At 43.5% G+C, this 27,950-nt stretch overlaps 1 protein-coding gene across 3 annotated transcripts in view; it reads right to left on the bottom strand.

Annotated features, from left to right (window-relative positions):
- Positions 1-27,950, bottom strand: part of UGGT2 (UDP-glucose glycoprotein glucosyltransferase 2) — a 301,272-nt gene that overhangs the window by 132,614 nt on the left and 140,708 nt on the right. For all 3 annotated transcript variants that reach the window (XM_073348024.1, XM_073348019.1, XM_073348032.1), the window contains exons 18-22: positions 16,466-16,589; positions 16,288-16,386; positions 14,814-14,908; positions 10,978-11,184; positions 7,131-7,262 (exon numbers count right to left, since the gene is read on the bottom strand). In XM_073348024.1, coding sequence (XP_073204125.1) covers positions 7,131-7,262; positions 10,978-11,184; positions 14,814-14,908; positions 16,288-16,386; positions 16,466-16,589 — 657 coding nt within the window. The remainder of the gene's footprint in view (positions 1-7,130; positions 7,263-10,977; positions 11,185-14,813; positions 14,909-16,287; positions 16,387-16,465; positions 16,590-27,950) is intronic.

Here is a 27,950-nt window from a genome sequence, read left to right on the forward strand (position 1 = left end):
GAGAAGATCTGTGCCTCTCTTTATGAGACGCCAAAGGCAAAGGAAAGAACTAGGCCTGTGCTCGTGGTGGGAACCATATTTCTTCCTATTCCTTTCAGATGACTGGGTATAGAATGACTTAGATGCTCTGCTGGTCTCAGTAGATTGAGACGTCTTTGAAGAGTGAGCATGGGAGCTCAGATCTGAGCAACAACTCAAAGGAGCACTCAATTATAATGGCTGTTCAAGTCTGGTAGGCCCTTTTTTCATAGAATATCAGGGTTGGAAGGGACCTCAGGAGGTCATCTAGTCCAACCCCCTGCTCAAAGCAGGACCAATCCCCAACTAAATCATCCCAGCCAGGGCTTTGTCAAGACTGACCTTAAAAATATCTAAGGAAGGAGATTCCACCACCTCCCTAGGTAATGCATTCCAGTGCTTCACCACCCTCCTAGTGAAAAAGTTTTTCCTAATATACAACCTAAACCTCCCCCACTGCAACTTGAGACCATTACCCCTTGTACTGTCATCAGCTACCACTGAGAACAGTCTAGATCCATCCTCTTTGGAACTTCCTTTCAGGTAGTTGAAAGCAACTATCAAATCCCCCCTCATTCTTCTCTTCCGCAGACTAAACAATCCCAGTCCCTCAGCCTCTCCTCATAAGTCATGTGTTCCAGTCCCCTAATCATTTTTGTTGCCCTCCACTGGACTCACTCCAATTTTTCCACATCCTTCTTGTAGTGTGGGGCCCAAAACTGGACACAGTACTCCAGATGAGGCCTCACCAATGTTGAATAGAGGGGAACGATCATGTCCCTCGATCTGCTGGCAATGCCCCTACTTATACATCCCAAAATGCCATTGGCCCTCTTGGCAACAAGGGCACACTGTTGACTCATATCCAGCATCTTGTCCACTGTAACCCCTAGGTATTTTTCTCCAGAACTGCTGCTGAGCCATTCGGTCCCTAGTCTGTAGCGGTGCATGGGATTCGTCCGTCCTAAATGCAGGACTCTGCACTTGTCCTTGTTGAACCTCATCAGATTTCTTTTGGCCCAATCCTCTAATTTGTCTAGAGCCCTCTGTATCCTATCCTTACCTTCCAGCGTATCCACCTCTCCTCCCAGTTTAGTGTCATTTGCAAACTTGCTGAGGGTGCAATCCACACCATCCTCCAGATCATTTATGAAGATACTGAACAAAACCGGCCCCAGGATCGACCCTTGGGGCACTCCACTTGGTACCGGCTGCCAACTAGACATGGAGCCATTGATCACTACCCGTTGAACCCGACAATCTAGCCAGCTTTCTATCCACCTTATAGTCCATTCATCCAGCCCATACTTCTTTAACTTGCTGGCAAGAATACTGTGGGAGACAGTGTCAAAAGCTTTGCTAAAGTCAAGGAACAACACGTCCACTGCTTTCCCCTCATCCACAGAGCTAGTTATCTCGTCATAGAAGGCAATTAGATGAGTCAGGCATGACTTGCCCTTGGTGAATCCATGCTGACTGTTCCTGATCACTTTCCTCTCCTCTAAGTGTTTCAGAATTGATTCCTTGAGGACCTGCTCCATGATTTTTCTGGGGACTGAGGTGACGCTGACTCGCCTTTAGTTCCCAGGATCCTCCTTCTTCCCTTTTTTAAAAATGGGCACTACATTAGCCTTTTTCCAGTCTTCCAGGACTTCCCCCGATCGCCATGAGTTTTCAAAGATAATGGCCAATCACATCCGCCCACTCCTTTAGCACTCTCGGATGCAGCGCATCCGGCCCCATGGACTTGTGCTCGTCCAGCTTTTCTAAATAGTCCCGAACCACTTCTTTCTCCACAGCGGGCTGGTCACCTCCTCCCCATGCTGTGCTGCCCAGTGCAGCAGTCTGGGAGCTGACCTTGTTCGTGAAGACAGAGGCAAAAAAAGCATTGAGTACATTAGCTTTTTCCACATCCTCTGTCACTAGGTTGCCTCCCTCATTCAGTAAGGGGCCCACACTTTTCTTGACTTTCTTCTTGTTGCTAACATACCTGAAGAAACCCTTCTTCTTACTCTTAACATCACTTGCTAGCTGCAACTTCAGGTGTGATTTGGCCTTCGTGATTTCACTCCTGCATGCCCAAGCAATATTTTTATACTTTTCCCTGGTCATTTGTCCAATCTTCCACTTCTTGTAAGCTTCTTTTTTGTGTTCAAGATCAGCAAGGATTTCACTGTTAAGCCAAGCTGGTCGCCTGCCATATTTACTATTCTTTCTACACATTGGGATGGTCTGTCCCTGTAACCACAATAAGGATTCTTTAAAATACAGCCAGCTCTCCTGGACTCCTTTCCCCCTCATGTTATTCTCCCAGGGGATCCTGCCCATCTGTTCCCTGAGGGAGTCAAAGTCTGTTTTTCTGAAGTCCAGGGTCTGTATTCTGCTGCTCTCCTTTCTTCCCTGTGTCAGGATCCTGAACTCGACCATCTCATGGTCACTGCCTCCCAGGTTCCCATCCACTTTAGCTTCCCCTACTAATTCTTTCCGGTTTGAGAGCAGCAGGTCAAGAAGAGCTCTGCCCCTAGTTGGTTCCTCCAGCACTTGCACCAGGAAATTATCCCCTACCCTTTCCAAAAACTTTCTGGATTGTCTGTGCACCGCTGTATTGCTCTCCCAGCAGATATCAGGGTGATTGACGTCTCCCATGAGAATCAGGGCCTGCGATCTAGAACTTCCCTGAGTTGCCGGAAGAAAGCCTCGTCCATCTCATCCCCCTGGTCTGGTGGTCTATAGCAGACTCCCACCACAACATCACCCTTGTTGCTCACACTTCTAAACTTAATCCAGAGACTCTTAGGTTTTTCTGCAGTTTCATACTTGAGCTCTGACCAGTTATACTGCTCCCTTAAATACAGTGCAACTCCCCCACCTTTTCTGCCCTGCCTGTCCTTCCTGAACAGTTTATATCCATCCATGAGAGCTTTCCCACCAAGCCTCTGTTATTCCAATCACATCAGAATTCCTTGACTGTGCCAGGACTTCCAGGTCTCCCTGCTTGTTTCCCAGGCTTCTTACATTTGTGTATAGGCACTTGAGATAACTTTCTGATCATCCCTCTTTCTCAGTATGAGGCAGGACCCCTGCCCTCTCACGCGCTCCTGCTCATGCTTCCTCCTGGTATCCCACTTCCCCACTTACCTCAGGGCTTTGGTCTCCCTCCCCTGGTGAACCTAGTTTAAAGCCCTCCTCACTAGGTTAGCCAGCCTGCTTGCGAAGATGCTCTTCCCTCTCTTCGTTAGGTGGAGCCCGTCTCTGCCTAGCACTCCTCCTCCTTGGAGCACCATCCTGTGATCAAAGAATCCAAAGCCTTCTCTCTGACACCACCTGCGTAGCCATTCGTTGACTTCCACGATTCGATGGTCTCTACCTAGGCCTTTTCCTTCCAGGGGGAGGATGGACGAGAAGACCACTTGCACCTCAAACTCCTTTATCCTTCTTCCCAGAGCCACGTAGTCCGCAGTGATCCGCTCAAGGTCATTCTTGGCAGTATCATTGGTGCCCACGTGGAGAAGCAGGAAGGGGTAGCAATCTGAGGGCTTGATAAGTCTTGGCAGTCTCTCTGTCACATCGTGAATCCTAGCTCCTGGCAAGCAGCAGACTTCTCGGTTTTCCCGGTTGGGCAGCAGATAGATGACTCATCATCCCCATCAGTTGTGAGGAGGTTCTCATCAAACGCTTCATGAGAAATAATCTAAGGCTAGTTTTTCTTGCCTTCCGTGTCCTCTTAGAAAAGGAACAGCAGATGGAGCACCTATTGGGGATATGCCCCTCTCTAAGGCAAAAGAGTCACATCTTTCAGCTGCATCACAAGAGGGACAAGTTTTGAAGCCTAAGGACATCACATCAGTCACCTCAGCTAAATGATGGTACTGGGGAAGTCCCTATTTCTAAAAGGTTATCTATTTCTTTATTTATTTTTCAAACTAACAGGCATTAAATTAATACAAAAAATCACACTAACTATACTAGCTACATGAAAATACTAATTATTTCTATATACAAAATGGATTTAAGTGTCACAGTGTGCAAGAGAAGTGGTATGGCTGGGCCACTGGTTCTGTGCTACGAACAAATCTGTCAAAATTGAGAACAGGAGGCTGAAGTTGAGACTTATCCTCTGACGAAGAGATCTGTCTTCCTGTTTTATGTTTGAGATGGCTATTGATAGCTAGATAGGATTGCTGAGGATGAGACTGATATCTCCTCTGAACAAAAGAAAGGACTTGGGTACTAGTGTATTGTGTCTGGTGGCAGAAGCCCAAAAAAAGATAATCTCTTCTTTAAGGCAGGTAGTGATAGTACCACAGACGTTGCAACTGACCTTGCGATGGTCTCATCAGTTTTGTTACCTGACAATCCTTCCCCTTCAAAGGAAAGATCTTCTCTTACCTGCACATCAGAAGAGAATACAGTCTTGAAGAACTACCACACTGGGTCAGGCCAATGGTTCATTTAGCCCAGTTTCCTGTCTTCCAACAGTGGCCAGTGTAAGGAATGCTTCAGAGGGAATGAACAGAACAGGCAATCATCAACTGATCCATCCTGTCATCCACTCCTAGCTTCTGGCAATCAGAGGCTAAGGAATTCCAAAGTATGGGGTTGCATCCCTAACCATCTTGGCTCAGAGCCACTGATGGACCGATTCTCCATGAACTTATTTAATTCTCTTTTGAACCCCGTTATAGTTTTGGCCTTCACAGCATCCAATGGCAATGAGTTCCACAGGTTGCCTGTGTGGTGTCTGAAGAAATACTACCTTTTGTTTGTTTGAAACCTGCTGACTGTTAATTTTATTGAGTGATCTGTATTATTATGTTAGTGAAGGAGTAAATAATACTTCCTTATTCACTGTCTCCACAGCAGTCATGATTTTATAGACCTCTATCATCTCCCCTTAGTCAGATGAAAAGTACCAGTCTTTTTAATCTTTCCTCTTACAGAAGCTCTATACCCTTAATAATTTTTGTTGCCCTTCTCTGTACCTTTCCAATTCTAATATATATTTTATGAGATGAGCTGACCAGAACTGCATACAGTATTCTAGATGTACGCATACCATGGATTTATGTAGTGGCATTATGATATTTTCTGTCTTATCATCTATTCCTTTCCTAATAGCTCCTAACATTCTGTTAGCTTTTTTGACTGCCATTGAACAGATCTTTTCAGAGAATTATCCACAATGATTCCAAGATCTCTTTCTTGAGTGGTAATAGCTGATTTAGACCAAATCATTTTGTATGCATAGTTGGGATTATGTTTTCTAATGTGCACTACTTTGCATTTATCAACATTGAATTTCATCTGCCACAGGTTACCCAGTCACCCAGTCTTGTGAGATCCCTTTGTAACTCTTCACAGTCTGCTTTGGACTTAACTATCTCAAATAATTTTGTATCATCTGAAAATTTTGCCACCTCACTGTTTACCGCTTTTTCCAGATAATTTATGAATACATGGAACAACACTGTTCCCAGTACAGACCCCTGGGGGACACCACTATTTACCTCTTTCCATTCTGAAAACTGACCATTTATTCCTACCCTTTGTTTTCTGTCTTTTAATCAGTTACTGATCCATGAGAGGACCTTCCACTATCTCTCTCCGGACAAGAGGGAAGTCACAGATCTAGCTGCTGCTTCAGAGGCAACTACCATCTAGCACTACTAATAAAATCTTTTTACAATAACAATTTGAAAGAAATGAAGGATAAAAACAAGAAGTCCCGCAGGCACAGCAAAGACTCAAATTTCCAAACCTACTCATATTAAGAAAACTAAAAAAGAATGGCAGTGGTTGGGCCTCCATGGCCTTTTGATAGCCTCCAGAATATTTAAAAACCTCAGACTGAGAACTGTTGAGCAAGTTATACAAATACACATTTTTATAAAAGAATTTTGGAAGGGATATAAACCCTCACACTATGGCATAAGACAACCTCTAACTATTGGAGTTTGGAGGAAACCTTCCCTGGAGGCAGGTGATCCCATAACTACTATCGCAGAGTTTCTCACATATTCTTTTCACATATCTGGACACTGTCAGAAAAGAAGATACTGAACCGGATGGACACCTGGTCAATTCCAGCATGGCATATCCTATGTTCCTGAGTAGTTAATGACTGCAAATGAAATCCGTAATAAAGAACTACAGAAAAAACAAACAAAAGCGAGTATACATTCTAGCCACACTGTGGAGAGTAAGAAAGTAATATACATTACCTTATGTCATAAATATAAAGGGAAAGGTAAACCCCTTTAAAATCCCTCCTGGCCAGAGGAAAAATCCTCTCACCTGTAAAGGGTTAAGAAGCTAAAGGTAACCTCGCTGGCACCTGACCAAAATGACCAATGAGGAGACAAGATACGTTCAAAAGCTGGGAGGAGGGAGAGAAACAAAGGGTCTGGATCTGTGTCTGTCTATATGCTGCTTTTGCCGGGGATAGAACAGGAATGGAGTCTTAGAACTTTAGTAAGTAATCTAACTAGGTATGTGTTAGATTATGATTTCTTTAAATGGCTGAGAAAAGAACTGTGCTGAATAGAATGACTATTTTTGTCTGTGTGTCTTTTTTGTAACTCAAGATTTTGCCTAGAGGGATTCTCTATGTTTTGAATCTAATTACCGTGTAAGGTATCTACCATCCTGATTTTACAGGGGTGATTCCTTTACTTCTATTTCTATTAAAAGTCTTCTTGTAAGAAAACTGACTGCTTTTTCATTGTTCTCAGATCCAAGGGTTTGGGTCTGTGGTCACCTATGCAAGTTGGTGAGGATTTTTACCAAACCTTTCCCAGGAAGTGGGGTGCAAGGGTTGGGAGGATTTTTGGGGGAAAGACGTGTCCAAACTACGTTTCCCAGTAAACCCGGTTAGAGTTTGGTGGTGGCAGTGGATATTCCAAGGACAAAGGATAAAATTAATTTGTACCTTGGGGAAGTTTTAACCTAAGCTGGTAAAAGTAAGCTTAGGAGGTTTTCATGCAGGTCCCCACATCTGTACCCTAGAGTTCAGAGTGGGGGAGGAACCTTGACACCTTGGCATTACATAAAAGTTCAAGGAGAGGAAGAGAACATACATGGAGAATAAGAAAATGGACTGTTTTTTTACTTACCCTCCCATTGCTGACAACAGCCATTTGCCCAGGAAGCAGTTTAAGAACTTCTTGACAGAACATTTGGTGAGTTTGAATTATATCCATTCCTATAGTGTTGTATTTCTTCTCAAAAGTACTGTCATCCATTCCCTAAAGCAGAAGAAATGTGTAATGTGTAAGACTGTGGCCAGATTCAGCAAAAACAAAATACAGTGATAGTCAGCCAGGGTTTTCTTCAGACTGTTCATAACAAAACTCTAAACAAGATAAAAGCAAGAGAGAACTCTTCCAGCCTTAGCTTCAGACCAGTCATATAACCCTGGGAGTGAAGCCCTACATATCTACATTCCTCTGTGTCTCTCCCAAGCAACTAATTTGTACATCTTTCTCCTTGAGCAACAGAAGAGCCAGGCTGAGCCTGAGTTTAAGCACTTTTTGACCAGGAAGTGCTCAGAACACTGTCACATAAAGAATCACGAATCTTGCAATAAAGTCCACTATTCTGTTAATTTACCCTATCTTGCGCTCTTAATCAGAAAAAATGGATTATGAAGGGGAAAAATAAAATTTCTCAACAACAAAAATGATAGTTACTCACTTGTAACTGCAGTTCTTCGAACTGGACTCTACATATTCACACTTGTAGGATGAGCTGATCAGGTGCAGTTTAGAGGGTGACATTTTAATTAGCAGTGCCTGATGGAGTGCCATAAAAGGAGGCATAGCACTCCAGCCACCTCAGTTCCTTCTGCATCTCCCTCAGGTCCTGTTTGGAAATCAGGACTCAGAGAAACAGGGGTAAGGTGTGGCTGTATACATATGCAGGGTCTGGATACAGGTGAGTAATATTAATTTCTTCTTTGTGTAGCTTCTGCATATTCCCACTCCTGGGATAGTTTAGCTTTCAGTAATCCCATTACATGGATTCCCAATTAAAAAGTGATTAAAGAACTGGCCTGCCAAATCTAGCACCTGATCTTGACGCCAAATTTAGAGGATTATGTTTAGTAAAAGTATGGATGGAACTCCATGTTGCAGCCTTACATATTTCAATAAGTGGGACAGGTCTTTTAAATGCCATAGGCACTTCTTTGACTTTAGTGGAATTGGACCTTATTCCCTTCTGGGGAAGAGATTATTACTAATTTATAAGACTCATGAATATACACTCTAACACACTTAGAAACTGTGCAGTAACACTTGGCCTTTTTTACTACCCGAATAAGAGACAAAAAGTCTAGGTTGTCTAAACTCTTTAGTTCTGTTCAGACAGCAGGCTAATGTCATTTTGCATCTAGGGTATGCAATTTAGACTGACCTGATGACTATGTGATCTCAGGAAAAGTATAGGTAAATTGACAGACTGACTAATATGAAAGTCAGTAACCATCTTAGGCAAGAATTTTGGGTGAGGTGAGGGCCTAATACTACTTTATCTTCATAAAAACTGTGAATTATGGGTCAGCCATTAATGCTTGTAGTTCAGACTCTTGTTGCTCAAGTAATAACCATTATGAAAACTGTCTTAATAGACAACTAAAAAAAGAACATTCACTCATTGGCTCAAAAGGCTGTTTTATGAAGTGAAAAAGAACCAAATGAAGGTTTCAAAAAGGTGTACAGACTTTAATTGGAAGATAAAGGTTAAATAATTCTTTAAGAAACTTCTTAACCAAAACTTGAGTAAACAGTGATTTATCAATACCCAAATACAATGCAGATTAGTGTAACCACATACAAGATAACAAAAGATAAGCAGATTTCATATACAGTAAATTACCTAATATGGACTGAACTGGTGCCATATGTGGAACAATATTATTATTATCTGCTCATAATAAAACCCTTTTTCATTTGCTAATATAACATGCATGTGTAGACCCTTTCCTGTTATTAGGTAAAAACCTTTACACATCTACAGAACAAGTCCACTCTGTAGCCATTAAAATTCTATCACCCACATCATGAGGTGGAGTGAACACAAGCCCAGATGAGAAACTTGTCCTTTCTGGGGGGTGTAAGTCTGGAAAAAGGGACACAAGACTCCTCTGAAGAGTTGAAGCACATTGGGAAATAATGGTTACTTAAGTAACTGGTTCTTCAAGGTGTAGTTTGTATGGATCTCATTCTAGGTGGCCATAAGCCTCATGTTGGTTTTTTTATAACAGTTTTCATTGGGACCATGTATGTGCCCTGTGTTTTCTCACACTCCTGTACAAAGGCATCAAGGGCAGGACAACAAAGATGTTTCTTCAGTTCCCTCAAAATTTGAAGCCCATATTGTTGAGCACCACAAAAGAAGGGATGGTGGGTGGGTCATGGGATCCGCATTGACAATAACATCTCAAAGAACCACAGTTCTAATCATAAAAAGGTACTGAAGACCAGACCTCAGCCAAATCACGGAGCTGTTCCTGGGCATGGCAGAAAGGAACGGAGGTGGCCAGAATGCCACATCCATTTATATAGCCTCACATTCAAAATGTCTGCTAATGCTGAGGGGAGATGTGAAGGGGGCATAAGCACTCCAACAGGCACTGCAAGTTGAAGTTCCACTGCCTAAGGAGCATACAATCAATGCATCCCATAAATGGAAATATACAGAGGCCATTTGAAGAACTTCCAAATATATTCTTGAACAGCTTTCCTAATTAATAATATTGAAGTACATAGCTGTTTTTGAAACCAGCATTGTAGTCTGCAGCTGTTACTTGGTGGCTAACATCTACCATACAAGTGACCTCTCACTCTGAATTGCTGACTGTGTTTCAAGTCAGTAATAATATAAGAAAACATTTTAAACACATTAATGTACTTTCCCTGCTTTAAGGTAAACAGACATGGAAAATGATTGCTGGAAGTTAAATAATTGAAGTTCTTTTTAATTGCAGTTGCATCAGTCCATGAAGATCATCACTATCATTGCTAAGGATATGATTTAGTCGCAGATTCCGTGACTTTACCAGATCTCCATGACTTCTTTGGCTTCAGCTGTCAGTGGCTGCAGTCAAGGCCAGGACTGTGCACCCCCCTACCCTGCCCCAGTTGCGGCCAGAGTTGTGCACCCCTGCTACACAGCTGTGGCTGGAACTGGGGCTGTGTGCCCCCATCCTGCAGCTGGAGGCAGGACTGTGCACTCCAGTCCTGTGACTTTGGCCGGGGCTGGAGCCAGGGTTATATCTCCCCACAACCCATGACAGTGGGGCTTGGGCTGTCAGTCGCCCCCACCATGGGGGTCTAGCTGTCATTCTTCTCCCTCTCCTTCCTCTCTCCCACCCGGCAGTTCTTTTTGGTAAAAGTCACGGACAGGTCACAGACTCCTGTGAATTTTTGTTTATTGTCTGCGACCTGTCCGTGACGTTTACTAAAAATAACCACGAAAAAATCTTAACCTTAATCATTGCTCAATAAATTCAATACTCAATGTTTACAACAGAAGTAAGGTAACTTTTGGATTAAGCTGATAATTCTTTCACATAGGAGTTCCAAATTTAGTGTTTAAAAAGTGCAAATCAAGAAATAGCTTTAAAAAAATCAGTGATGACTAGAGCTATTTGGCTCTCAATGACCTGATAGCCACATTGTTCAGTAAATTGTGTTTTATTATTTTTCATAATACAAAGATCTTTCAAAATACAAACAACATACCCCAGTAACTGTACTTAAGAACAATTATTTTATGGTTAAAATCACTTTTTTTGACCCATGCTTTATGACACCAGGCAATAGGAAGCTATTCTCAGCTAGAAATGTGCCACCTACCACATAATGAAGTAAAGTATCTATGAAAAGAAAAAAAGTAATGAGCAATAGTTTATATAAATACATCAAGTGACTATTATTTAATAAAATGTTTTTTACTGACCGAAACAAGCAATTTCTTAATTTTAGTTCCTCTAGCAAGGGCTTTTGCTGTCTCCTCCTTAGCTATCTTACTTAGGAAACTTTTTAAGCTGCTGTTTTTCTGTGTTAAAAAGGCGGTCAAAATTGCCCTTGCAATAGCCGTGTTATCTTCCGTTATTTTTGATATTGGATTGTTCACAATCCCAAGACGCGTATGACTGCTTGTTTTCTGCAGACAAAGAAAAATATATAATTACAATCTCATAATTTAATCTACTCACACCTGATGTTAACTATTTATCATCTTAGTTGTCTGTGCAGTGAAATATCCTTAGAACAGTGGTTCTCAACCTTTCCAGACTACAGTACCCCTTTCAGGAGTCTGATTTGTCCTGCAAACCCCAAGTTTCACCTCACTTAAAAACTACTTGCTTACAAAATCAGACAAAAATACAAAAAAGTGTCACAGCACTTGCTTATTTCTCATTTTTACCATATAATTATAAAATAAATAGATTTGAATGTAAATATTCTACTTACATTTCAGTGTGATATTTACCATATAATAATATAGACAGCAATATAAACAATTCATTGTCTATATGAAATTTTAGTTTGTACTCACTTCGCTAATTCTTTTTATGTAGCCTGTTGAAAAACTAGGCAAACATCTAGATGAGCTGACATACCCCCTGTAAGACCTCTGTGTACCCCAAGCAGTACACCTACCAGTGGTTGAGAACCACTGCCTTAGAGTGTTTATTTTTGGCTATTAGTTTTAATGAAAAATATATGTGTGACTGCTAAACTTAGACTTTCAGTTAGCAATAGAAAAGGCAGCTAGTAGGCAGATATTTACCCTGTAACAAACATTTTAAATACAAGATATTCTTCATGGAATGACTACTTTTGGCTACTCTGACAGTTCAGTAGGGAGGGCATTTTAATTAGTGTTAATTATATGCCATATTTCACTTGCATAAATTTCAAAAATGGCTCAATGGATTTTCTCAAATTTCTCTGGAAGATTTAACTTCAGCAGAGAATAAACTGGAAAAATTTCACTTAATTATCCCCTGAATTTTGATAATAAATCAGAAAGAAAATCTTAAATACTTATTAAAGACAATGATGACACACAAGGCTATGGAGGAAGAGACTGATAAGAAATTATTCTTTAGATAGGAGTGAGTAAGTACAGGCTGATCAGGTGACTTTCTTGTCCTCTAAAATCAAGGAGAAGCAAATGAAATGTATTGCAGTAAAGGATTAAATCAGTGGCATTCAAATTGTGGCCTCTGAGGCTCTAAATTGTAGCCCTTGACTGTGTTAAAAAGAAAATCTGTATTTGATTATTAATTATAAATGTGTATCCTGAACTGTACCCTGTGATTTCAAAAAGGAAATGCCCAAGTGGCCATACTCCAGCTAGGATAGGAGGAGAGCAACACATTCTGGCCACTTTCACTCCCTACCTCTGATGCCCCTTATGCCAGGGACTGTGAGGAGTGAGGTGTAGCAGCTGCTTACGCCAGCTCCACATCCTCTCAGGCAGCGGTGGGCAACCTGCGGCCCATCAGGATAATCTGCTGGCAGGCCGCAGGACAGTTTGTTTACATTGACCGTCCACAAGCACGGCCATCGGCCGCTCCCAATGGCTGTGGTTTGCCATTCCTGGCCAATGGAAGCTGCGGGAAGCTGCGCAGGCTGGCCGCCGCTTCCCACAGCTCCCATTTGCCGGGAGCGGCGAACTGTGGCCCCCTGGGAGCTGTGAGCAGCCGGGCCTGTGGACGGTCAATGTAAACAAATTGCCTCGCAGCCTGCCAGCAGATTACCCTGATGGGCTGCGTGCAGCCCACAGGCTGCCCACCATTGCTCTAAAGGACTCCACTTGGTGATGGTTTCCACTCCCCTTGTGCTTTCCTGAATGGAGTCAAAGGATTGGAACAGGGCAGAGAATCTTCCCCAAAGTACTGATGCAGTTCCTTGACCTTTTGAAACAATCTGTTTGGCCATCAGGCTGAAAATTTTGAACACCACTAGACTGAATGATTCATACAGAAAAGGGGATTTATCCAGATCAATCCCTCTCCTAGTCAACTACAGCATCTCCCATGTGGAATTTTTTGTTAGTTAGTTTGGTATTTTTAATAGTATTTCATGTATTTGAGTTGTGGGATGCAGGCTATATAGAACATGGACCATCACTTGTTTTAAGTTACTCTCTCTTTTTTTTTTTCTCCTGTTCTAGGATTTCTGCCTCTATGAGGTTTTTTTTTTCCTTCTGGTGCCAGGAAACTGATAGACAGTTCTGACACCTTTCCCTCTTTCTCCATGGTAAATACCAATACAAGAAAAGCTCTATTTTCCCTCCTGGAGCTTACATGTGCACTAGATACTGGACTCATCAATGATTAGTAAATTTACTTTTATTAATTTCATTTTTTTCTTTATATCTTTTGCCATTCTCTTTCATTGGATACTTATTTCCCTACTCACAGCATTCGTTTTTTCTCACCGACACCTAACACATGTCAAATTTTAATGTTAAGGACATGTTATTGTTTGTGAAAGGTGCTAGAATAAGAACCCTGAAGATTAAAGTCTACAAAACAGACACAGCCTAGACACAGATAGTTAGCTTCTTAATGCTGCCACACCAATGTTTCAACCCTGACTGACAGTAACTACCTTTAGCAGAGCTCAAGTAACTCATTCTCCATGCTCATTCAATCCTTGCCTTCTTCTCTGTGATTACCAATAATGGAATCAATTAGTGAAAACTGCTGTTAGTCTTTAATCCATGAAGAAGTTACCAAGTCATTTCACGTAGGCCAGTCACCCTCTGGATGGCAATGACTCTTGCTGATTACTAACACTGACTATATTTGAAACTAGCAACCTACATTTGAAACAGTCTGTATTCCAGTTCTTCAATCCATCTAATTACTTCTCTGGGTAGCTATTCAACCAGGAATATGGGGAAATGAGAAGTAATAGAGGTAGTCCTAACATCTTTACTGTATGCTATAATTTCTCCACTGATAATTAGGTGTGGCTATGTCTACACTATGAGCTAGGGGTGTGATTCCCAGCTCATACACACATATTCTCACTATCAGAGTATAAATAGGGGTGTAACCACAGTAGCATGGCCAGCAGCAGCAGAAGCACAGATCAGCTGTGCCGAGCACAAATCTGCCCAAATTCCATGGGAACGTTTATGGCATGGCTTAGCCATGCTGCCGCTTTCACAGCTACAGTATTATTATTATACGCTAGCTCTTATTGAGGTAGCATGAGTATATGTATGCAAGCTTGAATCACTGCTCTAGCTCATAGCGCAGCCATAGCCTTTGATTCCAAATTTTAGAGGTAAAGAATTAAAATTTCTGTTACAGTTTACTTCACAAGTAAAACATTTTGTCCCCGCTTCTAAACAATCCAAAAAGAGTTTGGAAAACGGACAGAGATCATCATTTAAGAAACTTCCAAAGGAGATGGATTGAATAATTCTCTCTTCTATATGACCCAGAAAGTCCCTTTTGCTATTGATGTTCTTATGGCATTTACTTGCAGTCCTTTAAATCCTGTTGGAAATACCACAGAACTAACAGAAATAAGCAATCTTAAATGCAGAAGACCCTTGACATTTCCATGAAACTAATTATTAGTCTATTAAAACGTTATATTATTTTACTAAGTCTGCCAATAAGTATTCTAAATCTTTGTTTCTTAAATTAGATTACTTTCATATCTGCTATAATTTAATAAACAGAGTTGTGGACAGTATTCATATTCTCCATAGCCGCAGATACTAAAAACATTATTTTCCAATAGGAATTGTTAGAAACTCACCAGGTGTCTCAAAGCTTGAGAAAGCAGATGTCTCCCCGATGGCTTGTCAAAATCAGCAATAATCCAAATGGTAACTGCATATATTACATCTTCATCTGAAAATAACAAATAACCCAGTAAAATAATTTTATTCTAAAAAGTTTAAGTAGATGACAATATTTCCAAATAACAAAATCAAGGAAAGGCTCTCATCAATGTAACATAATCAGATGATAAACATCAATATTTATTTAATAAAGTTATTCTGTCTTGTGATGTACTGCTACACATTACTTCTTATCTAAATCACCACTGGTCGTGGTCTCTGCTCCTGCATGTTAGTGAGGTGGGAACTTATTTAAAATTCTAAATAGTATATTGTCTAGTGTTTCAATCATCCATTCCTTTCAAACTGAAGGTAAAAATATTCCAATATGCAAGAAAAAATATTCACTTATGTTCAAAATAATATTTAAATTGCAGTGCCAAAAAAATCCAAAGACAACAAAAAACCAAAAACCATCCAACAGCTACAGAAGCCAACCCTTTTACTCAGAGAGCAAGCACACAGATGAGTGCTAATCAATCAAAACATATTCTTCAGGAAACTTCAAGTAAGTCACTTCCTCTTCTCCAAAGACAGAGTTATAATAAATGTAGAGACTAAGCAGGATAAACAGAGAAAAAAAATAACAAATTGTGATCTTTAAAACAGGCAAAAGGAATTGAAAAAGTCAACATGGCATGAGTAGCAGCAATATACAAGTTAAGGGCTGGAGTACCTCCAGTAAATTTTAATATTAATAGATATTATAGAGAGGCTACTGCTTCTCCACAGATAATGTTCCAGATAAGTTTCTGTTTTAAACTGAAATTCGCACCCTCCCTAAAATCCTCAAGTGAAGTCATATCAGCCTGAAAAGCAGAGTTTGTGGAGAAAATCTGAAGTAATTTGAATAAGGAGTTCCCGAAACAAAGCACCCTAAATATTAAGCTGTTTTTGTAGGTGCAAAAGCCTTCTAATACTTTTTGCCTACATCTATAGGGGGAAAAAACGGGGCATTAGACATGTGAATAACATGTGGTCAGATTCTTCTTTGGGAGTAATATTAAAGACAGATTTGCAAAATTAAGTAACAAAGCACTCTGTTACTTTTTTGGTTTCAAGTAATCAGATTATGTCTCCTGATTACTTTTTGCTTTAAAATAATCTAATACAATTAGGCCATTTTTTTAACAACTTTGATAGTGACTTCAAACGCATCATCAAACAAGCTTACTATCCCAAGAGATTTTGGATGTTGCATAAAAAACAAAAATCAGGGCTCACACAGATCCTTCTTAAACCAATCTTTCTATATATATTCACCTCAACCAATACTAACATTTCTTTATTATTCTGAATTTACTCATAACTACTGACTTGTATGCATTACTGCCATAATTGTAGGCAAACAGTATTACATAGTTAAAAGGTTGTACAAAATAAATTTACCTTTTTTTGTTAAATACTTCATGTTCTCTGAAATTACAGCACTCTTATCTTGTGAGTCCAAAAAGGAGAAAGTGGAGAAGTCTTCCACACCAACAGGAACTGCAAAGTTAAAAATATTATTTGTTACAATTAGGAGTTGAAAAAACTTGATAACAAACCAGCCAAGAAAAGTATTTACCTGACGTGGATATGAAATTTATGTATCTTCTCTTAGTGCCAAGAATAGTGGGATTTATACGGGAAACTACATTATGCTGATCCATGAGGAAATCTACCGCATCCATATGATCATTTAGCAAGCCCTGTAATAGCAAAAATAAATCCCACTTTTCATTAATTCCCATTTAATTTAACAATTTTAAGATAAACACAAGATGAGTATTTATCTATAAAATAAAATAAAATTCAGGATTGTCTCTCTGAGTGTCACTCTGAAGCCTAGAATGTCTGTGGGATTAGTGTGAAGAGATAGAAACAGGTACAAGCATGGCTTAGAGTTCATTTTGTTCAGAAGATCACCAGATTCAATCATGAGTGGGATTTGCGGGCTGTTACTGTCCAATTTTTAAGTTCTCAAGCCATTTTGACGTTATGAATTACATCCATGTGACAGCAAGGCATGTATCTATCAGAACAATTTACCAAGGGTCATGGTGGATACTCCATCACTGACAAATTTTAAATTAAGAGTGGATGTTTTTCTAAAAAAATATGCTCTAGGAAAGTTCTAGGTCCTGTATTATACAGGAGGTCAGATTAGATGATCACAATGGTCCCCCCCGGCCTTGAAATCTATGAACCTACACCATGCCAAGAGTCCAATACCATTGTAACATGAGAGGTAACTCAACCAAGCACCACCCTTACTCTACAGCTAATTTGCATGCAACAGCTTCATTGGTTGTATGAGGGAGGCTGCACAGATGGTGGATTACTTGGCCCAACTGCACAGTTCTTCAAAACTACCCACACAACACAACTAGCATACAACAAATGAAGGTTATTTACTTGTAACCAGAGTATTTTGAGATGACTCTGCATGTTCGCTCTTATAGGTACTGCACTGCCTGGTGGTGCCTAATGGTAGAACCTTCTCCAAGTCTTGCCTGCTGGAGCCCATGTGCAATCCCTCATACCCCTATCTTCTCCAAATGTTCTGAGGATGAGGCCATATAGTGTGGTGCTGTGCCTTCTATTGCCTCAACCCAGAATACCACAATAGAACTCTGAAAAACAGGAGAAGGTGGATGGGAAGTGTGAATATGCAGAATCATCTTGAAAAACTCCTGTTACTAGTAACCAACCTTCATTTCCTCTTCACATGGTTCTGCATATTCCCACTTATGGATAGTTTAACAACCAGTGCTGGGAGATGGGAACACAATCCTAATTAAATAATGATTGAAGCACTGCTCTGCCACATTTGACATCTGCTCTAGTAGCTAGATCCACCGCATAATGTTTAGTGAATGTGATCAGTGACTTCCAAGTAGCAGCCCTGGAAACTTCCCTAATAGGAACATGTTTAAGACAAGCAAAAGATGCTGGTACAGCCCTAGTAGAATGAAACCATAAAACCAGCAGCTCACGAGTTTCAGCTTACTCATTACACTGCACAATGCATTGTTTAACCCCAGGGGTGGGGAACGTACGGCCCATGGGCTGGATCTGGCCAGTTGCTTAATTTCATCCAGTCCGCGGTAAGTATTGGCAACCCCATCCCCTCCACAGGGCTGGAGCTGTAAGCACTGGCTCACCCCACCACGAGCGGGAAGTCCTGAGCCTCCGTGCCCCCCACCCGTGGGGCTGGAGCCACGAGCGCCAGCTTGCCCCACTGTGGAGAAAGCCCCAAGCCTCCGCCCCCCCAAACCCCCCAGGCAGGTGAGTTGAACATTTTATATTTCTCTCTCTAAAAAAAATAATAAATTAAGTTGCTTTTTACTTGTGTTTGGACCCCAATTAATTTTTCCTGTGGGTCAATGGCCCAAGATAGAAAATAGACTCCCCACTCCTGGTTTAACCCATATTGAAATACTCTGCGTAGGCACATTGTGACCCATATGATTCTTAGCATACGAAACAATCAGTCGATGACTTCCTAAAACTCTTAGTTCTATCTAAGAGTGGCTGGTCTACACTATCACGGTAAGTTGACCTAAGTTACGCTACTTCAGTTACGTGAATAACTTCACTGAAGTCGACTTTGCTTATGTCAACTTACCGCGGTGTCTACACTGTGCTGTGTCGACGGGAGATGCTCTCCCGCCAACTTATCTTACTCCTCTCAGGGAGCTGGAGTACTGCAGTCAATGGGGGAGTGCTCTGCCATCGATTTAGCAAGTCTTCACCAGACCAGCTAAACTGACACTGCTGCATTGATCGCAGCAGTGCGGATCTAAGTGTAGACATGGCCTAAGTAGTATGCAAGAGCCCACTCTCTGTCTAACGTACATAAGGCAGACTCTCCTTTATTAGCATGAGGTTTCAGAAATAAAACTGGTAAATTAGTTGTGCAGATACTATTTTTGGTAAAAACTTGGGATCAGGCCTAAAACCACCTTATCTTTGAGAAAATTCATAAACAGCAAGTCAGCCACCAGGGCTTGCAATTCACTCACCTTCTGGCTGATGTAATAGTGCTAATAAATAGCCTTTTACAATTAACCAGAACATTCTGTACCAACAAAAAACCAGTGCTCAAGACTAGTCAAAGTCCGATAGCCCAAACCATCAGATGAAGCGACTTCAGATATAACTGCAGAATCCTGCCTTGCTGCTGTGACAAAATGTCTGGAGACAGAGGAGGATACCTGTTTCATCTGTCTGACAGATGGAGCTGGTCCGTGTACCCACTGTTGTCTTTGCCAAGGTGAGGCAATCAATATAATTTTTGCTCTGTCCCGACGAATTTTCTACACCACTTTCTAAATCAATGGAAAAAAGTGTGTGAGGGGGAAACATACAGTAGGTCCTCTCCTCAATGAAGAAAGCAAGCATCCAAAAGGGACTGATGGTCCCTCCCTGTTCTTGATGAGATGAGGGGATACCTTTTGTTTCTTTCTGTCACAAAACAGATCTACATCAGGCTGACCTTAATGGGAAAAGATGTCTTGAACTACTTGATCCTTCAGGGACCACTTGTAAATCAGAGAAATGTTCCTAATGAGATGATTCACAAGCACACTGCTTTCCCCTGCCAAATGCAGGTCCACCTGATAGATCCTGTGAAGACTGTAGCAATCCCATAACCTGACCGCTTTGGCACATAACTGGAATGAAGGACCTCCCCTTTGTTTGTTTAAAGAACACACAATGTTGTTATGTGTTGTCTATTATCACCTGAACCACCCTTCCCTGTGAGGAAGGAACTGTCTGAGAGCCAAACAAATGGCTCTTAATTCCAGCACACTGATCTGCACACACTTTTCTTGAAAAGCCCAATGACCTTGGGTTGTAAATTGTGCTGAACAGGCTCCTCATCCAGTGTTATCGTTATCGATGGTGAAGGAAGATTAAACAAAACACCCCTGAGAACACTTGGCCTGTTTGTCCATCACCTCAGCCAATCTAGAATGCCCTAAGGCATGGTGACAAATATTATAAAAACTATCTCAGCGGGGTGTGTAAACTCAAAACATCCAATGCTGCATTGGACACATTCTGAGATGGGCAAAGGGGATTACGTAAATGGTAGCTGCCATCAATCTCATAAGACCAAAGCTCAAATTTGCTAAATAACTTAGAATCATAGAAGATTAGAGCTGGAAGAGACCTTAGGAGGTCATCTGGTCCACCCCCTGCTCAAAATGTGTTCTGTTTTTAAAAACCTCTCTTCTGAAAGAAAACTCCCCACATTGCTGAGTCCAGTATAGAACCTATAAAGGCAATTCTCTGAGTTAGGCAGAGATTTGACTATTTGAAGTTGAGAAGCAGACCCAGATCTGAAAAGACGGAGATTGTAATCACAATGTGGAGTGACAGAACCTTGCGAATAGCAGCTTTCAGCAGCCAATCATCCAAATGCAGGTAAACAAAGATCCCGTTTTGTCAGATGTGCTGCTACCACAGCAACACACCTTAAAAAAAACCTAAAGCTGTGAATCTAGTTATCTTTGATGTTCCCTAAAGCTCTAATTATTGAAAAGACATCCCTTTCAAAGGGGAGATCTTCTACTTCAACCTTCCTGTCCGCTGCCAAGGAAGACAAATGGAGCCAACATGCCCCCTCAAGGAGACTGTGGATGCCAAAGATCTGTCAGAAGAGTCTGCAGCATCAAATGATGCCCTGAGGTCATGCTTTGCCACATACTGTCCTTCAGTCAGAAGAGCCTTAGCCAGTCTTCTTTTGTCCTCTCACAATTCTTGCTTGAAACATGGCATTTTCCCCCCAAGATGCAAATGGTACCAGGACATCACAGCCTGTTAATTAGGAAGAGAAGAGGACAAGAACACTTTTCTCCCAAGTACATCTGTTTTCCTGCCCTCTCTATCTGCAGGGATAGAATGATCTTGGCCATACCTAAACCTGTTACTGGCAACAGCTAACACCAGCGAATTTGATACAGGATGGGTGTGGAAATAAGAGAAACCTTCCAGTGCCTTGCTGTGGTTCCATCATGGAACACCCAAGATACAGCTGATATTTCCTCACCCATACCTGATACAGCTTGTCCACTTTCTTAGAAACAGGCTGTTAGGAATCCAGAGTTGACCAAATAACTTTAATGGGGTGCAATAGACCATCCAAAATAGGAAGTGACCTATTCACGGAAGTAGCTCCAAAATTGTCAAATACCTGATGGGAGGTTTCCTCCACAGCTCCTGAAGGTAAGTTCAATGTGGCTATCTTGTGATCCACAAGGTCAGGGAACTGCAAAGCATCCTCAGAAGGGGAGGATGCTGAAGCCACCCTCACATGCTTATCCGGCAACTCTAGGTATTGTGCACACCCCCCACACAATTGCCAGAAAATTTTCCCTCAATGGTATCCATCAGGACGGCTCAAGCACCCTCTATTGCCGTGCACCACTAGCACTAGTATAAAGCGCCCAGCTGACCCAGTGCCCCCTCAGTTCCTTCTTTCCAGAAACTCCAATGTAAAGGGGTAAGAGGGTGGGTCATGGAATGGACATATGCAACACATCTTGAAGAACAAGTTATGAAAGATTAGTAACCTTTTTCTTCTTTGAGCGGTTGCACATGTGCATTCCGCTCTTGGTGACACTCAAGCAGTGATGTAGGCAGGGGGATCAGATTCACATATACACAGACTGTAACACAGCTTGACCAAATTTGGCATCATTCCTAGAGTAACGGGTGATGACACAATGGGAGGAGAAAGTGTGCACTGATGACAAGGTTGTTGCTTTACAAATGTCCTGGATAGAGATCTGTGCTAAGAATGCCAGTAAGGATGTTTGTGATCTTGTGGAATGAGCAGTCAGGTACTTGGCGGTGAAATACCTGCCTGATCGTAACAAGTGTGGATACACAGTTATCCAGAATGAAATTCTGTGTGAAGAGATTGGAGACCTCTCATTTTGTCCGCTACAGTCATAAACAGTTAGGTGGACTTCCTTTTCTATGTAGAATGCTATAGCCCATCCAACATCCAATGAGTGTGGTCATTATTCATTCTTATTTACATAAGGCTTTGGGTAAAAGACAAGTAGATAAATTGCTTGATTTCTATGAAATTGCTAAACTACCTTTGGGAGGAAACTTAGTTGAGGATGTAAATACACCTTATTTTTAAAGAAGACTGTGTACAATGGCTCTGATGTGAAGGCACGCAGTTCAGAAACTCTTCTGGCAGACGTGATGGTAATTAAGACTACCACCTTCCAGGAGAGAAATAGGAAGGAGAACGTTGCTAAAGACTCACGTGGTGGACTCATAAGTTTTGACACGACCAAGTTCAAGTCCCAAGGGGACACAGGCTTCCTTACTTGAGGGTATAACTTTTCTAGGACTTTGAGGAATCTGACTGCAATGTCATTTAAAAAAAACAGAATTGTTAACCACCCGAGGATGGAAAGCTGATATTGTTGCCAGAGGAACCTTGACAGAAGAAATGGCTAAACCTTGCAGTTTCGGGTGCAACAAAGAGTCGAGTATATTTTGGACGGATGAATGCAACAGCAAGATTACAGTTTGGGAAGCCCAGACTGAGAACTGCTTCATTTTTCACAGGTAGACGGGACTGGTGAAGGACTTTCAACTATTAAATCAGACCTGGCGAACTTGATCCAAACAAGCCTGTTCTCTGGAATTCAGTCATAGAACTTCCAGGCAGTTAAATGAAGGTAACTCAGGTTTTGGTGGAGCAGCTGACAGTGGTCCTGAGAGATCAGATCTGGGTAAAATGGGAGTGAGATTAGAGTCGCTACTGAGAGGCCTAACAGAGTAGAGAACCAATGTTGGCCGGGCCATGCTGGAGATACCCATATAAGACAAGCATGGTTTCACTTGATCTTTAGTAGCACTTTATGTAGGAGTGGGATTAGGGGGAAAGCATAATAAAGCTGTCGCATTCAGGGTACCAGGATGACGTCCATGATGGAACCCGGACTGCAGCCTGGAAGAGAGCAGAATTGGTGACATGAAGAGACACCTCCATCAGAGACCAAAGCCCTGAATTCTGAGGAGCCCCAAGTGAGCTACCTACCCTAGCACTGATGCGTCTGACACCTAACTCACTGACAGTTGAAGGCAGATAAAGGGAATGCCCACACAAACATTGAGAGACTGCAACCACCAGATCAGAGAGATGAGAACCTGTAAAGGTACTGTGAGTACAGTGTCCAAACAGAGATGGCTTGGCAAGTACACTGAGGTCAGCCATGTCTGGAGAGGTCTAAGGTTCAGTCTTATGGATTGTACCACATACATGCATTAGGCCATGTGGCTTAGGAGCCTCACATAGTTTTGGGCTGTGGTGAATGGATGATCTTTGTGGTGTGTCACCAGGGATTGGACTGATTGGAATCGTAACTCTGGGAGGAACGCCCAGGCCTGGATAGAGTTCATAACCACCCTAATAAATTCTATCCTCTGTATCTGACAGAAGGTAGACTTGTCTGTATTGATCAAAAGGCCTTGGGGATTGAACAGGGGCAGGAAAATTTTTTGGCCTGAGGGTCACATCAGGTTTCCAAAATTGTATGGAGGGCTGGTTAGGGGAGGCTGTGCCTCCCCAACCAACCAGGCATGGCCCGGCCCCGCCCCTTATCCAACCCCCCTGCTTCTCACCCCCTGACGGCCCCCCCCCGGGACTCCTGCCCCATCCAACCCCTCCTGTTCCCTGTCCCCTGATGGCCCCGTTCTGGGACCCGTGCCCCATCCAACCCCACCCTGTCCCCTGACCACCCCCGAACTCCCCGCTCCTGACTGCCCCCTGCCATCCCATCCAACCTCTCCTTTCTTTCCTGACTGCCCCCCAGGGACCCCTCTTCCCCCATTCAACCCCCCTGTTCCCTGCCCTCTGACTACCCTGATCCCTATCCACACCCCTGCCTCCTGACCACCACCCTGAACTCCTCTTCCCTCTATCCAACAACCCGTTGCTCCCTGCCCCCTTACCGCGCTGCCTGGAGCACTGGTGGCTGGTGGCACGACAGCCGCACCGCCCAGAGCACCAGGACAGGCAGCTGTGCCGCCCGGCTGGAGCCAGCCATGCCACCCCGCAGCACAGAGCACTGGGTCAAGCCACAGCTCTGACCTGTGCTGCCCGGCAAGAACTTGCAGCCCTGCCACCCAGAGCATTGCGCCCATGGCACAATGAGCTGAGACTGCAGGAGCGGGGGGCTATCCTCCTGGGCCAGGAGCTCAGGGGCTGGGCAGGAGGATCCCGCGGCCTGGATGTGGCCCTCCTCTGGCCTTGAACATCAACTGGATGAGTCAAATGCTGGAAACAACCTAAGCCCTGAACAGACCCTTGACTAGCCAGTCATCCAGATAAGGGTAGACCTGCACCCCTAATCTCCTCAGGAGAGCTGCCAGTATGGCCATACATTTTGTGAACAACCAAGGAACTGCAGTCAGGCCAAACAGAAGCACCATGAATTGGTAATGTGAATGGTTCTGTGCCCTTGATATACTGACACATGGAAGTAGGCATCTGTTAAATTGAGGGCAGTGTACCAGTCTCTGGAATCCTGAGAGGAAATAACGGATGCCAAGTTGACCATGAAAAACTTTCATTTTTTTGAGATAGTTGCTGAGTTGGTGCTCATCTAAAATAGGCCTGAGATCTCACTTGGCCTTCAAAATTTGAAAATAATGGGAGTAGAAACTCCTCCCTCTTAAATTCTGTGAAACCTCTTCTATGGTTCCAAACTGAAGGAGGGACTGAATAACCTGATTACATGAGAGGGGCCCATGAAGGAGGACAGGGAGGGAGAATAGGAAGGAAGGGTAGAAATGAATTGGAGGATGTAATGCACTTTTACAGTGCTCAACAATCAATGGTCTCTGGTGATATGGGACTGAGCACTTGGGAAAGGCAGTTTGCAAATAAAGGAAAAATAGGATCTGGCATCATGGGAACTGGTATGGCATCCTTGAGTGTTCCTTCAAAATGCCTGCTTAGAACCTCTTGGATATCTGGGTGGGGCAGGCATTGATGCAGAAGTAAAAGGGGTGGTGTTCTATGCCTATAATCCCTATTTCTTTTTCTCTGCAGGCCCTGACGGGCACCTGGGGCAGAGTACCAGAGGTGTTGTTTAGGCCTGTAGTGCTTCCTTGAAGGGGTTGGGGGTGTACAACACGAGGGACTTTAAGATTGCTCTCGAATCCTTTAGCCCATGAAGCTTTGCGTCAATCCATCTGCTCTGAAAATAGCAAGGCTCCTTCAAAGGACAGGTCCTGAACAGCCTGTTGGACCTCCTGTGGGAGCCCAAAGGACTGTAACCAGGAACTCCTATGCATGGTAACTGCGGAAGCCATGGCCCTGATAGCCGAATCAGCCACATCCAGAGCAGCCTGTAAAGAGGCCCATGCCATTCCCTTGTCCAATAGCAAGGAGAACTCCTGCCTAGACTGTTGTGGCAGCAAGTCTTTGAATTTTTGCCTGGAGTCCCACAAGTTAAAATCAGACCTGTCCAGCACCTGCTGGTTTGTAATCCTGAGTTGTAACCCCCTGTAGAATAAACTTTCCTACTAAACAGATTTTCAGGGTTGTGCCCTGATGTCCCTGCCTTTCTCTCTCATTGGCAGCAGATATCATAAGGGACCCCAGGAGGGGATGGCTCTAGAGGAACTCATAACATTGAGCAGTACTAAGTAGTTTCATTCAACCCTTTTTGAAATGTGTGTGTGTGGGGGGGGGGAAGGATGTAAGGACCTGCCACAGACTCTTAACTGGGCCTATAATGGCCTCATTGAGAGCAGTGCTACTTTAGAAGGACCTGCAGTGGCTAAAGTATCAGCCAGGCTGTGGAGGCCTCCTTTACTACCTCCATCTGAACACCCAGCTTTAAGGCCCCCCTCTTTCACAACTCTTGGTTGTTGTTATAGTTATCTAGCGGAGGCAACATGCCCCCTCCTGATATTGCTCATCCAGGGAGGAGAAAAAGGAGGCCAGCACTGGCTGTGGGTGCTCTTCTTCCCCTTCTTCATCCGCAGAGTCCCATTGAGCTGGCTGTTGGGGCCTGGTACCAAGCTCAGCACCAGAGTCCAGAACAGGTGCAGCCCAGTGGAAAGGCCACCAAATAGGAGAGCCTGGGATACACCCTGAAAATTGGGGGAAAACCTCAAAGATTCCAAAAGGGCCACTAGACCAGCACAGGTCCCCAGTGATCTCCTGGCAAACAACTTAATGGTACTCCTGTATCCGGATCCATGGAAATGTGAAACCAGATCCTCGGTCAGGAAGAGTAGTATCCGATCTCTGACTCAGGCGATGATGAGTCTCCTTCCACTGACGCCGGAGATCAGTGTCCAGGCACTGTGATTGTACCAAAGGGCAAACCGTCCTGGGTATGGGAGGCTGGCATGGTACCGAGCTGTTACATGGTACTGGCATGTAACAATCCAGCTGGTTCCTCCATGCCTGCTAGCACCAATAACAATGACTCTTGTACTGCCAGCAATACTGGTACCGACGGCAAGAGGATATCCCTGGCAGCTGCAAACACCTCTGGCGTGGTTGATACCAAGATAGTACCGGTACAGTGCAGCTGATATGGAAGCCTCTTCTGGCTCTGGACTCAACGGTACCTGTGTAGGTGTCAAAGTCAACCATGCTGGCTTCTGCAGTATTGAGGCAGAGGAGTGCCACTGGATTTCTGGGCTTTCTTGTCATGACCCCGAAACTTAGGATGTTCTAAGTCCTCATGGACTGAGCGAGAAGATTTGCTTGACTTAGGCAGGATTGTATCTGACTTCTTTTAAATAAATTTAGAGGAGGATTTGCTCTTGCATTTATGAACGCTCCCTGCCTTCCTGACAAAACCCCAACAGGGGATCACTGGGAGTAGATTCCCTTCTCTTAAGTCAGACCTTGTGGCAGGAGTTGCACTCTTTACTGAGTGAGACTGATGTTCTGTGGGGGTTCCCCTGGCCTGGGGGTCTGTATGGCCTCATAGCTTTCTCCATTAGGTGCTTCTTAAGATGAAGTTCCTACCTGTCACAGATGCAACTGGGGAAAGAGTGGCAGATACTGCACCTGCTGCAATGTGAGTTCCCTAAGGCACTACAGACTGTGTTGATGGTCATCGCTGACCAAGAAAGAGTATGGGTCAGGAAGCACAGATTTTGAAGCCCAGGGCCCTGGGCATAGTCCAGTGCCTATAACTGGGATGCAGTCGAGAGAGGGGGAATGGGACAGGGAATCTAACTATAAAACTTTGCTAAAACTATAGAGTAAAATTCTGATCTATTTACAAAATGTGCATTTTATTTATTTATAGATCAAAGAATAAATGAAGACAAAGGTCAGGACATTGGAGATTGAGAACCAGGCCATGCAGTTGTAAAAAGGAAATGGAAAGGCAGTTAGGTTGCTCCACCTCAGTTGGAGGCATGAGGAGAGTGAGGGCACATGCACAGACCTATGGACACTGCTTTTAAGAATTCTCCGACTCCAGATACAGAGTGCATGTGTACCCACAGTGGAATACACATAGGGACCAGCATTCGAAGAAGCAGCAGCAGTACCTGAAGCCTTGTATGCCTGTCCCTATGAGCTTGGGAGTGAAAGATCAGCTAATGGAACACCCAGAGAGTGTTCTTTTGCCCAGACATTTAAGACACCTCACTTCAGACGTGGGCAAACTATGGCCCACAGGCCACATCCCTTGAGCGCCCGTCTAGGGAGGCTAGCCCCCCGCCCCTCCTCCGCTGTCCCCCCTCCCCGGCAGCTATGCCCCCGTGCGGGCAGCACTCTGGGCGGCGGGGCTGCACGCTCCTGCAGGGCAGCGCGGCAGTGTGTCTGGCTCCGGCCGGGCAGCGCGGCTGCCAGACATGCTGCTCTGAGCGGCATGGTAAGGGGGCCGGGGGGTTAGATAAGGGGCAGTGGTCCCAGGGGGGCAGTCAGAGGCCAGGGGGCTGTTGGATGGGATGGATGTTCAGGGTGGGGGCGGTCAGGGGACGAGGAGCAGGGGGGGTTGGATAGGCGTGGTAGTCCCAGAGGGCCTGTCAGAGGTCAGGGGTGTGGATAGGGG

Source organism: Lepidochelys kempii, chromosome 1 (assembly GCF_965140265.1).
Source record: "Lepidochelys kempii isolate rLepKem1 chromosome 1, rLepKem1.hap2, whole genome shotgun sequence".
In the NCBI taxonomy this organism is placed as follows: domain Eukaryota; kingdom Metazoa; phylum Chordata; order Testudines; family Cheloniidae; genus Lepidochelys; species Lepidochelys kempii.